At 41.5% G+C, this 13,046-nt stretch overlaps 1 protein-coding gene across 3 annotated transcripts; it reads right to left on the reverse strand.

Annotated features, from left to right (window-relative positions):
* Positions 1-241: 241 nt before the first annotated feature.
* Positions 242-12,951, reverse strand: LOC112896662 (calcium-transporting ATPase 5, plasma membrane-type-like). Of its 3 annotated transcripts, XM_025964712.1 has the most exons (35): positions 12,791-12,951; positions 12,458-12,700; positions 11,478-11,594; positions 11,352-11,394; positions 10,584-10,699; positions 10,365-10,496; positions 9,786-9,875; positions 9,581-9,650; positions 9,424-9,494; positions 9,237-9,320; positions 9,082-9,159; positions 8,934-9,005; positions 8,704-8,787; positions 8,538-8,620; positions 8,355-8,463; positions 8,200-8,255; positions 8,093-8,135; positions 7,924-8,007; positions 7,547-7,684; positions 7,084-7,149; positions 6,908-7,003; positions 6,067-6,177; positions 5,799-5,963; positions 5,307-5,366; positions 4,657-4,821; positions 4,385-4,501; positions 4,183-4,281; positions 3,727-3,864; positions 3,349-3,449; positions 3,205-3,250; positions 2,995-3,129; positions 2,310-2,417; positions 2,135-2,226; positions 792-886; positions 242-705 (listed from the first exon to the last, which is right to left on the reverse strand). In XM_025964712.1, exons 2-35 carry the CDS (start codon positions 12,605-12,607, stop codon positions 680-682), a joined length of 3,240 nt encoding a protein of 1,079 aa, XP_025820497.1. In that variant the 5' UTR covers positions 12,608-12,700; positions 12,791-12,951; the 3' UTR covers positions 242-679. The 3 variants fall into 3 exon arrangements, with proteins under 3 accessions (XP_025820497.1, XP_025820499.1, XP_025820498.1); XM_025964713.1 differs by lacking the exon at positions 242-705 and having other exon boundaries at positions 830-965; XM_025964714.1 differs by lacking the exons at positions 10,584-10,699; positions 11,352-11,394; positions 11,478-11,594; positions 12,458-12,700; positions 12,791-12,951 and having other exon boundaries at positions 9,786-9,823; positions 10,365-10,399.
* Positions 12,952-13,046: the final 95 nt, after the last annotated feature.

Raw genomic sequence — 13,046 nt, forward strand, 5'->3', positions numbered from 1 at the left:
AGCTCAGGGTTCCGAGTTCTCTGCTGCCACAGCGCTCGGCGTCGGCGCCGGTGCCACTGCCTCACTTGCTTGCACCAGCACCAGATGCTAGCTGACTAGCTCTGCAAGGTTGCCATCTCCGATCGCTGCCACGTTAGTAATTTCTTTTTCTTTCCACATCCAACACAAAGGGGCATGTAATTTCTGTCATGGCGTCTGTCGACGCCAAACCAAACACTACAGTACATGCAGGCCACAGGGATTAGCTTCTTTTAAACCTGTTCTTTTGACTGTATTTTTGTAAGGTGCATAATAACAGATAAATACATAAGCAATAGCATCTAGTAGCAGATAAGAATTTACAAATTTACAGTCAGGTTGCCAGAAAAAATGGTTAGATCGCAAGCTAGAGCTGCTTTAGGTTATACCGTCGCAAGTCCATACAAAACTAGTAGCTCCGATTGTGCTCGAGCTTTCGCTGCCGCATAGCATAGCACACCACCTGGTAGGCCAGTAGCCTAGAACAGGAGTTTGGCTGCTGTACAGTTTCCCACTGCATTTCCTGTCGAAGAAACTAGGAAAACTACCGGGCCGGCTTTGTTGGCAGCTTATACATTCTCCAAGCGGCTGCTCCCGTGGAACCAGTAGAATTTATCCTCTTCTTATGACATGGCTATTTACACTGGCTACTCGTTGCGCCCTACGTCTGTCCGCCTTCCTCCTCGTCTGCATTAACGATCAATTGAATTCCTGAGCTCTTTGGATCATAATAAACGCAGAGAAAGGTCAAAAGCTCGCTCATGGAGACTCACCACGGCGTGTTTTCCGGCAACAACGGGGTTTGAAATAGTCCTGGAGTGGTCTTACGGGCACCGGAATGAATTTTCCGAGATATGCTAGGGGCCAACTGGAAGCATCACATAAGAAAGAATCACACCAAAATTATTCCTCGCGGAATGAGCCCAACATTTAATTTCACAACAAAACTGCAGGCAATATGGAAACAGTGGATCTGATGTCATGCTTCTCAATGTTTATAAATGCATTTCAGGGTTCAAACTAGGAAGAAGTCTACATACCCCCCCCCCCCCCCCACAACTATTAGGGTCCGACCACATCACCATCCAAACTAAAAAACCGGATATTTAGCCCCTCCAACTTCGCAAAACCATTTACTTAGCCCCCTCAGCTGGTTTTGCACAGCGGTTTTAGCCACGTGGCTTGCTGAGGTGGACAAAGATGCTAATGTGGACCTGCTGACATGTGGGGCCCGCTTGTAAGTGAGATGCCCTTCTCTTCTCTTCTCTCTTCTTCTCCCCCTTCCCTCCTGGCTCCGGACCAGAGGGGACGACCGCAACCCTACGCCGCTGCTGGACCTGGAGCACGGGGGCCCCGCCCAAGCATGGACGAGGCGCCGCACCGGGCACGGCGGGTGCCCACGCCATCGACCTCCGCGGCGAGCTCAAGGAGGTGGAGCCGGACGCTAGAAGGGGAAGAGGACGCATGATGTCAAGAAAGAGGATTGGCGAGAGGGGAAGGGGAGAACAAGAGATGGTGGCGGCGGGCGAAGGGTCCGAGCCCCTCCTCCTCGTCGCCATCTTCTTGCAGTAGCCGGTCTTCATCCATGGCGTGGGTGCAACATTCGCCGTCGTTGTGCTCGCCGTCGCGGGTCGACTGCCCCTCCACCACTGGCCGCCGCCACCAAGGACGGGGGCGACGCTTCCCCCGCTAGGGTGGGCAGGGCGCGTACCGCGGCGTCACGGCTCCTCGTCCTCACTGCCGTCGGCCTGCACGGACTTGGCGCAGGGAGAAAGAAGAGGGGAAGAAGAAGAGAGGATAGGACATCTCATTTACAAGCAGGCCCCACATGTCAGCAGGTCCACATCAGCATTTTTGTCGAGCTCAGCATGCCATGTGGCTAAAACCGCTATACAAAACCAGCTTGGGGGGGGGGGGGGTTAAGTAAACGGTTTTGCAAAGTTGGGGGAGTTAAATATCCGGTTTTTTAGTTTGGGGGGTGATGTGGTCCGACCCCAATAGTTTGGGGGGGGGGGTTATATAGACTTCTTCCTTCAACTACTGTGTGGTGCATTGCATTTAAAGGCTTGATAAACTTTGCAAAACCAAGAAGTTGCTATGTTTAATAAGTGCATACCTTACAACGCCAATAGCAACTGAAACCAGCCATAGTCTCCAATCAAGTCTCACTGTTTTGAAGAACTTCCCCAGGAACTGAATTATCAGTATCTGCCAGAGGAGAGCAACTTCATAACTACCTCATGGACAAGGGTGTTTGAGAATACAGAGAATAAGTTCTATATCGCCTGTACCTGAAATATTGTTGTTATACCGATTATTCCCATGAATAGGTGGTTCTTTGTTACACCTTTGAAGACATTCCTCTCCTCGGGTTTGCGTGCATTGAACTCGTTGAAAATCTAGAGTCAAAAGCACATCAAAGTTAGCAAAAACATATTTTTCAGATATACATAGTCTCAACTCTGAAGTAAATTATCAAAATGATGTAAAATATTCAAGGTAACTTCGCTTGGGTTAGTCTGACTATACAGGCAAAAGCATTGTCAGTCAAGGGCCTAAAGTCCAGGAGTTTCTAATCGGTCTCGTTAAATTACTGGCACAGATAGAAATGCAAAGAAAGATAGCAACTCACTGAAAATTGATAAAAGAAAAACATTCCAGATTTCTCAGACCCTGATCCATTTTTGTCCAGGTACCAGGTCAAGATACATAGCTTAGAAACAATTTCCTTATGCCATACATGGAACTTGAATATGATCAAGCATAAATAGCCTATTAGAAGAGCTAATATGAGGTACAACCTCCATGGAAATATCTACTAGTTCCTTTTGTGGAAATATCAACTTCAAATTGATTTATTTTTTCTTTTGAAAATTGTCCACCATTAGTAAACATTTGTCTAAAAGGCGAGACAAGACCTGTCTCCAGCCATGTTCTGCTATGATTCTTAAATAAACAATCAAACTAATAACCCACCTGGCAAAAGACAAATGTATTAAAGATGAAGGTGTTCGTTATCCTCTCTGCATTATCTCGGCTTTCATTCTGCAGCCGCAGAATTCTTACTCCAGCAAAATCGAAGATGAGAAGAACTGCTACTTGGTAAAGGGCCTGCACGAAATTCTAAATGTATTAGAAAAAAAAAAGATTAAGCAGAATCCAATTGTATAACACAGGAATACTAACCTGGACAAACAAGTTTCTCCACATGATATTTGTAACAAGAGGTTCCCTGCAGAAGAATATTTTAAATTCAAAATGCATAGTACTATGCACTGGAACACATTACACACGATGTTGTCAACAATAAATTCTGACACTTTTACTTGCCTTCGACCAACAGGATTTCTCTTCATAAGGTTGTCAGTTGGTGGTTCGGTGGCTAATGCAAGAGCTCCCAATGTGTCCATGATAAGGTTCACCCAGAGAAGCTGAAAAGTGAAAGAAAGGAAGAATGAAGTACGAAGTACATGAGAGGCACAGCCTGGGTGCACAAGGGTCTCAGGGAATCTGGTGCATCACTGTTAGCTATATGTCTTGAGCTGTATATTAATTGTTTACCAGAAAGGTTCAAATTTCCAGTAATATTGGACATGATAGTAAAATTTTCTGCACATCTTTCATGGAACATGACAAGTAACTAATTTAATAGAAGCAGCAATGGCTGTAGTAGAGCAAATTGCACAAAACAAGGAAAACTGTCCCAACCTCAACAGCATTTAGGGGCACATCACCAGAGGACACAGCAGCAACCACATTAATCACAAGTGCAGCAACATTAACAGTAAGCTGGAACTGAATGAATTTCTGTATATTTGCATAGACAGACCGTCCCCAACGAACAACCTGAAAGGGAAAGAAGAGATTGAAATCCATAAATTTTAACACAAATCTCACCAAAAGCAGCGGTTATGCAACCATAATTATTGCCTAAAAAATGCACTTTCGTCCAAGGACTACACATGTGTCCGTACTGCCATGTTCAAGACTTGATTGTCAACTGGGATAATTTAGTAAGAAGCACAATATAACATCCTTAAAGGTACATTTATCAACGCAGATGGATAGCTGTAAGTAAAATTATTTACAATGAAAAAAAAATCACTCTTCATAGCAGTAAGCCAGTTAAGTTCTCTCTTCTATAATTCTATCTACTAAACAAACCTTGACAACTGATGTGAAGTCATCATCCAGGATTATAATGTCAGAGCTTTCTTTAGCAACTTCTGTCCCTGAAATGCCCATTGAAAGGCCTATATCGGCCTAGACGATAAATCAAGCAGCAATTAGGAACAATGAACTCATCAATGTCAAAAGAAGTGACAATATGTAATGACTCCTCAATGTCTTGAGCTAAACATGTCACCTCGTGCAATGCAGGGGCGTCATTTGTGCCATCACCAGTAACAGCTACAACATGTCCCTTTCTTTTTAAAGCTTGGACAAGCAAAAGTTTATCATTTGGAGATGATCTTCCCATCACCTGGAACAAGGTAATTAGATCTACAGCACTAAAAACTTTGAAAGAACTTAAGAACAGCTCCTGAGGACAAAAATTCTATAATGACATAAAAACTGCTCCTGAGGACAAAAGGTCTATAATGACAATGCATTGGAGGGAGGGAGGGAGGGAGTTACAATTATCTTGTCAGCAGCATCTGCTCTCCCACTTTCAGACATCTCACGGAACACTTTTCCCTCAATTACAACTGGCTCCGAAATAAGACCTTTTGCATCTAGTATTCCACACTCCAAAGCTATAGCCTTAGCAGTTTCGATATTGTCTCCTGTAACCATGCGCACCTGAATTGCAAGCACAGTGGCTTATTTATCAGATAATAAGAGCGGCATCATTTCCCAGGGGAAAAACAGAAAGACTATCCACCTAGTAATAAAACAAGATGGATGGATGTCTGGACGTAATCTAGCGCACAGTATTTGGTTAATGAGCAGTTACAGTGCTTAATAAGGTGTAAGTCACATAGGAGTGGACAATGACTTTTAGGAAGGGATTGCCGTAACTAACCACAGTGCAAAGGCTAGTATTTTTTTTCTTCATGCTCAAACATGGGTAGATAACATTTGTAATCCTTCTTTTTTTTGTCAATTTCTATATTATTATTATATAATTACGGTATGATCATTTCCTCCTGTTAATATTAGTTCCAATTCATTCCATTTTATTTGTTCTGTGAGTTCTAAAAAAACAAACAAAAAGCCTAAGCGATCCTTAATAATGAAAGGTAAGTGATACAGGAAGAATAAAAAACAATACAAGTAAAACAAACCTTTACACCAGCAGTAGTGCATAGTCGTACAGCATCCCTCACTCCTGGGCGACAGGGGTCCTACAGAACAATAAACTCTTTATAAACAAGTTACTGTTGAATGCTACCACCAATTACGCATTTATGATTAAATACAGTTGCATGGAGTGACTGAAGAGGAGGTATTATTATGCAAGCTCATGGATACAGGAAGAAAATCATTCGAAGAATGCCCTGGTGAATAATAAATAGTATACATAAGATTGAAGTACAGGATTGTACTGAGTTGGCGAATCATGCATATTATGTTTCCTCTCTTTGTTAAAACAAGACACCACGTTTATGAGAAAAGCAACTACGAAACAGAAGAACTCAGACTGTACTGCCTTATACTCTTTTTTTAGAGTACTGTCTTGTACTCAAGTATTTGAACATAGGGCTTGACTCCCTCATATCTGTCAAACACAGACCGAGTTGAACTTAAAATGAGTCAACATAATAACAGTAACCAACCTTTATTCCTACTATGCCAAGTAGAGTCAGGTCATCCTCAGGCAACTTCCAGTTTGCTATGTCTTCCTTTGGAATCATTTCAATGTCAGAAGCACAATATGCAAAAGCAACACAGCGTAATGAATTCGCTGCCATGTGTTCAATTGATTTCTTGTATTCATCATGCTGCAAATGCTTAAAAGTCCAAGTGAGTCTCACAGAAACCAGTACTTTAAAAATTCAGGTGGGTTTCAGAGTAACCAACAAACAAGTTAGGAGAGGATATTACCTTCTCAGCAGTCATTGGCTGAACTGAACCGTCGACAGAAAGCCAGCTTTTGCAAGAAGATAACACTATTTCAGCTGCACCTTTCCAGTGCACGTGAACACCTTCATCTGACTGCAATTCAAGGAATCAGACAGCACCATGATAACACAAATTATAGAAACAATGCGGCATAGAAGATTTCATCAATGCAAGTCATGAACAAACATGTTATAGATCTTTGCACAAAGACAAGATTAAGAAAAAACTATCCTGATGCAAGGATGACAAGGAAATGGGCAATGAAACCTAATGATTAAAACCCTGGAGGCAATTGACCGGTAAGCAGTCACCCACGCAAGGAGAGTGGTGTCTCCAGAACTGGCTGATTTAGAAATATATTACAATCCAAATTATGCTCGAAACACATCCTGAGGCAGTTCACAACTGGCTGGCAGTAACCATTTGACAAGTTTTTGCTAGTTTCAGCAGCAATCCACCCGGAAAACAATATCAGCCCACTGACAAATATGAAATGTTATCTAAAAATTTGCTGATCAACTCCCACTAGCAATGGTATTAAACATCAATTAAAGATTACTTGAAACATAAAAAATATTGCAAAAAATGTAAAAATCAATAGGAAAACTCAGGTGTACAATTTCAAATTATTTGATGCCCCCATGACAAGTGTTACATGTACTAAGATAAAGCAGTGGAAAAGAAGGTGAGTCAAAGATTTAACACAAATATTCATAGCCACATTTTTTTCTTGAACAACGCAGGAGAAACTGCGTGCCATTTCACTAAGAGACATAGGCACATTCTTCACGTTAAGGTCTGATATACACAAATTGCATACTACCTGTACTGCAACAGCACCACGTTTCTTCTCCGAGTTAAATGGGAAAACATGAATAATTGCAGATTTTGACCTCATTTCATGGAAATCCATCCCTATCTGTGCAAGGTAGAAGGTCAAGTCAACAAAAAAGCGGTTGAAGAAATACTGAAGACTGAAGCAGACTTTAGTAATAATACCTTAAGACCCCAAGAAAGAATGGCCTTTTCAGTTGGTGAACCCATAAGTTCCGCCTCTCCCCCATCCTGTACAAAGGAAAAGCATGGATGTAACTGTGTCATACATTGATTGGTAATTGCTATAGACAAGTGCTATAAATGATACTTAACAGTATCCCTAGACTGCCTCCAGGAGGCTGCCCAGTTCAAGTTTCCAAAATTTTAAGGGCAAGTACCAGTGACATTAGATAACCCTGATTGTTTTAGATCTTAAACTAGTGATGAACTTGTTGCCTCCCAGTTTCACACTTTAAAAACAGTGCTTGAAACTCATGCAATTTTCATTTAATTGGTCAAATTTACAAACCGTTAACCACTGACAGTGCTGGACACTGAACCTGTTATTTTCTGAACTATCAACAATGCAGACAGCCAGGCATGAGTTTCCATAAATGATCTTGATAACAAGGAGAGTTTTCTATACCTCAGGCAAAAATACAGTTCCTGTTGTGTTCTGTGCAATTCCTTCAATAATAAGTGCCACTGAATCCTCTGATATCTGGCTAAAATCATCACAGGGATCCAACTTTGTTCCAGAAAAATATGCTTCCACAACTGTCATCTGCACGTTCAATTTCATACAAGTTACCAAACAAATTGTGGTGCCATCGTTTATGAAATTTCACAACTAAACACATCAGAGCATATGCGCATTGTTATAGATGACAGTGAATATATGCATGTTCAAGCATTTTAATTAAATGGAAAGTCTTGAACAAGCATTATGTCAGCACAACATCTTGGGAAAATATCATGACCGAATTTTGAATGGACAGTGGACTGGTAAATGACTTCACAGACCTTATTCAGGGTAAGAGTTCCTGTCTTGTCGCTGCATATTGTAGTAGCTGATCCCATCGTTTCACATGATGAGAGCCGCCTCACCTATTTAGACAAAAGTAAAAAAATCATGATCATCCTCTTGTCAAACTTTTTCGTGAATATAGGCATAAAAGTGTTTTTTATCTACCAGCGCTTTGTCTCGCATCATCTTTTTCATTGAATATGCAAGCCTGAAAAAATTACAGATAGTCAAAGCTCTGAAAAATCAATATAATTCACACAAGGGATTCATACGTCAGAGTTACTGCCAATGGGAGTCCCTCAGGCACAGCAACAACTACAATAGTCACCTGTGGATAAAAAAAGAGAGAAAAGAATCAGTGAAGTCTTAAAAACTGTTCATGGTACTAGGTTTACACTAATGAGATTAAGAATTTAAGATTACATACAGCAATGGTCAAAATTCTAATTGCCCCCATAAATCCTTGTTTCACACCAGTAGACCCAGCAACAAATTGAGTAGTCCCATCAGGATTCTCGGTATGGCCAGTAAAATATCTGTAGTTCAATTTAAAGCCAGTAAGAGCAAGAGACATTTGTGATAATTGCAGTATGAAGTAAAAATAAAATACCTTATCCAAAGCACAACAAGTACTGCACCAGCAACAGACAAGCCTACCAAACCAATAAAAGTTGCAACACCATTCAGGCGAACCTAATAAGTACGAAAGCGTGAATCAGAAAAGGCTGTCAGTATTAGTCCATTCAAGAATATGGACTACCATTAAAGACAATAACCTGTAATGGTGTTTCTTCACCATTATCTTCTGAAAGGTTAGCCATCAACTGACCCCATTCAGTATTGATACCCACGCCTGTTACCTTTTTTTGATAAGCAAAGTTACAATTAGTTTAATTGGCAATATTAAAATAAATAATAAATAAGAAAAATTCCAGTGCCCAGTGACATGGAAGATAGGCGTGCTCGTTTCCAGATGTGTCAAAATCCTTGAGATTGCCGGACTCACCAGCATAGAACCATAGCCATCTGCAACCTTGCAGCCAGACATCAAGAATGGTGCCTTTTGATCCTTGTGAACCTAAAATAACACTGCATCATGAAAATCCAACAAAGGCAGATTTGAAAACAGCCACTGGCTCTTCCAATAGACTTACAATTTTTGACTCTCCAGTCATACTCGATTCATCTATTGCAAGAGAATGGCCAGATATCAGGACACCATCAGCAGGAACCTGGAGGTGAAAAAACTGATAAGCAGATTCTACACAAAAAATAAAAAAGCAGATGAAAAAATAATATACCATCTTACTTGGTCACCGATTTTGAGTGGAACCACATCACCAACAACAATGTCAAATATTGAAGCTGTAGATCTTTTACCACCTCTAACAACCTAACCAAAAGGGATAGCAAATCAGAAATACAATCAATGAATTGTTCACACTTGGTACCTAGAGCTACAAACGAAAATGGTCAGATGTGGTGGTCATACTCACCTCCACTTGTATGTTCTGTTTCTCCTCATTCAGATGTCGAAACTGAAGAGATTGTCTATAATCACTGATTGCTGGAGAAATGACAATGATAAACATTAGAAAATAGCACACAGCTATGCTACTAAAAAAAGATTAACTTGCAATCAAAATCCATTACCAGTAACAAGTATCACAAGGAAGACAGCTAAAAAGATACTTCCACCATCATACCATCCTTCATCAACACCCTAAATGAATAATGTTAAAGAAAAGCAAGTAAGGTAATATGTACTATAAAGGACAGCAGTATTTTTTTAGTTCAAAACTGCCAGGAGAGCGAGGAAAAGTGAAAATGCAGTCTAGTAGATGGTATAACATAATACCTCTGTGGTCATGCCCAATGTCAGTGATATGGCAGCAGCTACCATTAGAATGACAAGAGTTAAATCTTGGCATGCTTCAAATACAAAACGCTGTGAAGGAACACAATGGAATTAAAATTTGAAACTGCAAAAATTGGAGCTAAGAGATTCACGTAGTGTTACGAAAAATAGCAAATTTTGGTAGGACCATGTTCTAGTTTAATTTTACCATAAAAAAAAACGTCTACCTTGATTTAAGGATCAAGTTCCTCTCTACCATTGCTTTCGAAATATATCTCCTTTCAAAAAAATTCCTCCTTTTTGCCACTGAGCGTCCCACGAAATGTGGTCCCAAACCCCCTCCAGTGGCAAATAGGAGACATGTTTTCAATCAAACTAGGTGAAAGTTTAAGCAGAGAAATTATGTTAAATATATGTAGGATAAAAGGCTAAAAAAGAAAATTAAAGAACAAAGGCAACATACGTAAAAGTAGGGACTTGCAACCACATGAATTAATGGCAGGACATTGTAACTGTATATGATTATTTAAAATGCTTGAAAATAATATGTGAATCTTATGTGATTTACTTATAGCATACCAGTATGTTTTTCCTTTTCTTGCGTGGATATGTATTTGCTCCATAGATATTCCTCCTTTGTAACAATTCATCCTCGTTTGGACTAGCTCCCTTGTCTAAATTACTCTTCAATAAATCTGACAGGCCCTTGACCTGAACAGATTTTAGTGACACAAACGGAGTTTAAAATGAGAAGATGTTAACGAAAAAAAATGATAATCTAGCTCAGTATTAACTTACTCCTCCAACTTCTTGAAGAAGAACACTATCATGATCCCTGTTTAATGTGGTAAGCTTTTCCAGTTCAATTGGAAAACTGCGAGAGGCCGTTGCAAGATTTATACCACTATAAGCTTCTGCTTCGTGCAAGGACATTAAACATAACACAAGAATATAAATAAATTGTATGTAAAACAAGCATATAAATGAGCATACAAGCATTAAGCACAAGTATAAACAAACAGAGAAGCAGCAAAGTTTAGATAGTGTGAGTGGACTATCTAGTGTCCAAGCAGATATACCATGAGGAAAATACTATACAGCTGGAGGGAGGGAGAGAACCTGAATTTTATGAACAAATGGGATGGATTTTTAATGAACTAATGGATGGATTAAATAACAAAATGATTTGAATAAAAAATATTGAAATGGTAAAATTAGTGAAATGAATTATTATGGCTGTTATTGCAATGCGAGGGCATCATTACATCTTAATTGATTAAATAGAATTGAACCTTTGCTACATTGCCACCAGAAAACTGCTATGGTATTTAAGAAGGAAGCAGGAAAACGTACGTCACCCTTTTTTTATCACTAATGTTCAGTACAAGGATGGAATGAAGACTGATGACATGTTTACATGAAACATCCATCATGAATTTCACCAACAAAGCCCGACATATTAAAAGAATTAAAGTTACTCAACTTTAGAGTGATGTAATCATCCAGTTGGGTAAATATGAGCAGTAAAACGAAGTTTAACATAACAGTATGGAGTAGTAGCCATACCTCTAATATCTTTTTGACCAGCTTCTTTGAAAAGAAATGCTGCCTGGAGAATACAAATTTAGAATACAAAAAACGAAACAGCCAAAAGAGAACATAGAATATCTCAGCAGGCAAATGACACTGTACCCGTATAACTTGTGCATGGGACCGGATCTTCCTTCTTATAATCTCTTTCTCTTCCTCCTTTTTAAGGTCTAGAGTATATCGAAAGCGCCGTGAAGCATTGAGCACAAGAGCAGCTTGCTGAAAGTAGAGAATAACCATATTTGTTAGAACTCAATACTAGGAGCTTGTGTTGATCCACAATACACGATTTACTTCTATATCCCAAAGGCCTCATCACCCATCTTCATATTTACCACGACTAGTTCCCACATGAGCAACTTACCCTATTAAGTAAAACTAGTGGAGTCCCACTGTTGTAAAAAAAATGATGTTTCTCTTCATAATTTCCCCATTGTACTGACAGGGCAAACCAGTCAAACTACATACACTACCCTAGCTTGAATATGAGCATCAATAAATGGACGAATGCAAGGCAAACCTCTAGTGTCAGTACTCCACTTTCAGTTACCAATTTAGTAAGACTTGTGGCCACACGAATATCCACAGTAACAGAGGGGACCAGGTACTGTGTTTGTTGTCAAACAGACTACAATGCCTTTGTAGGAATCCAGAAAGAAAAAAATATACAATACGCAAAACCCAATCAGAATCAGCAATGCATCAAGGCATTCCACTGAAGTATAATTCTTCAATGAAATGCTAGAAAAAACATATTTCTTCAACGGCAAACTTGTTCATCACAAATGCCATTCCCCTTCTCTCCATGTGGAGCAGAGATTCAGGTAAACTGCCCAGGCCTCGAACCTCGGAATGGCAGCTCCACACTCCACTCCACACTCCAGTCACGAGCATCCATACATTGCTTGTTCTATTCTCCGTGCATACGCAGACAATCAGAGAACGGCACGCACGCGAACCATTTCCAAATCCAAGGAGAGCGCACGCATCACGCAACCCAGATCCCCGACCTACCCGGCCCGCCGAAGATCCAAATTCGAAGGGAACACAATCGGAGAAGGGCGAGTCGATCACGGACGTACCCTCCACCGGCGCAGCCGGTCGTGCGGCGCGTTCTTATGCGGTATGTCGAACGCATCGTCGAAGACCTCCTCCTCCGCCTCGGCCTCCGCGCCGTCCTCCGCGGCGTCCGGCGAGCGGATCTCCGGCGGTGGCGACCTCCCCAGCGCCATCCCGCCCGATCACAGCAGCAGCCGCAGGCAGGCAGCCCACCTTCGCCGCGGCCTTCGCAGGAGAGACGACACCGGCGCTCGCAGCTGCAGCCCCTGCGCGCCACACAGACGAGATGAGAGCGCACCCGTGTCATGTCATCACGAGATCGCCGTGGAGGCGGGAAGGTCAACCAATCGGCTCACCTTGGCTCCGCAAAGCTTCTAGAACATCCGGCGGCCGGGCCTGCTCAACCCCAGCTGCCTCGCCGCTTCGCCCCTCTCTCTCCCTCTCGTGCTCTCTGGGAAAGCGTTTTGTTCTCTTCTTCCTCTGCCCGGTTTTGCGGTCGGGAATGGGGACTCGTTCTCGAGGCTGTTGCGGGGGCGGCATGAAGCTTCCACGAAGCTTCTTGCGTGGCGTTACGCTGCCACGCGGGCCCGAGGCCAGAACCGGGAGCTCGCC

Source organism: Panicum hallii, chromosome 6 (assembly GCF_002211085.1).
Source record: "Panicum hallii strain FIL2 chromosome 6, PHallii_v3.1, whole genome shotgun sequence".
In the NCBI taxonomy this organism is placed as follows: Eukaryota; Viridiplantae; Streptophyta; class Magnoliopsida; order Poales; family Poaceae; genus Panicum; species Panicum hallii.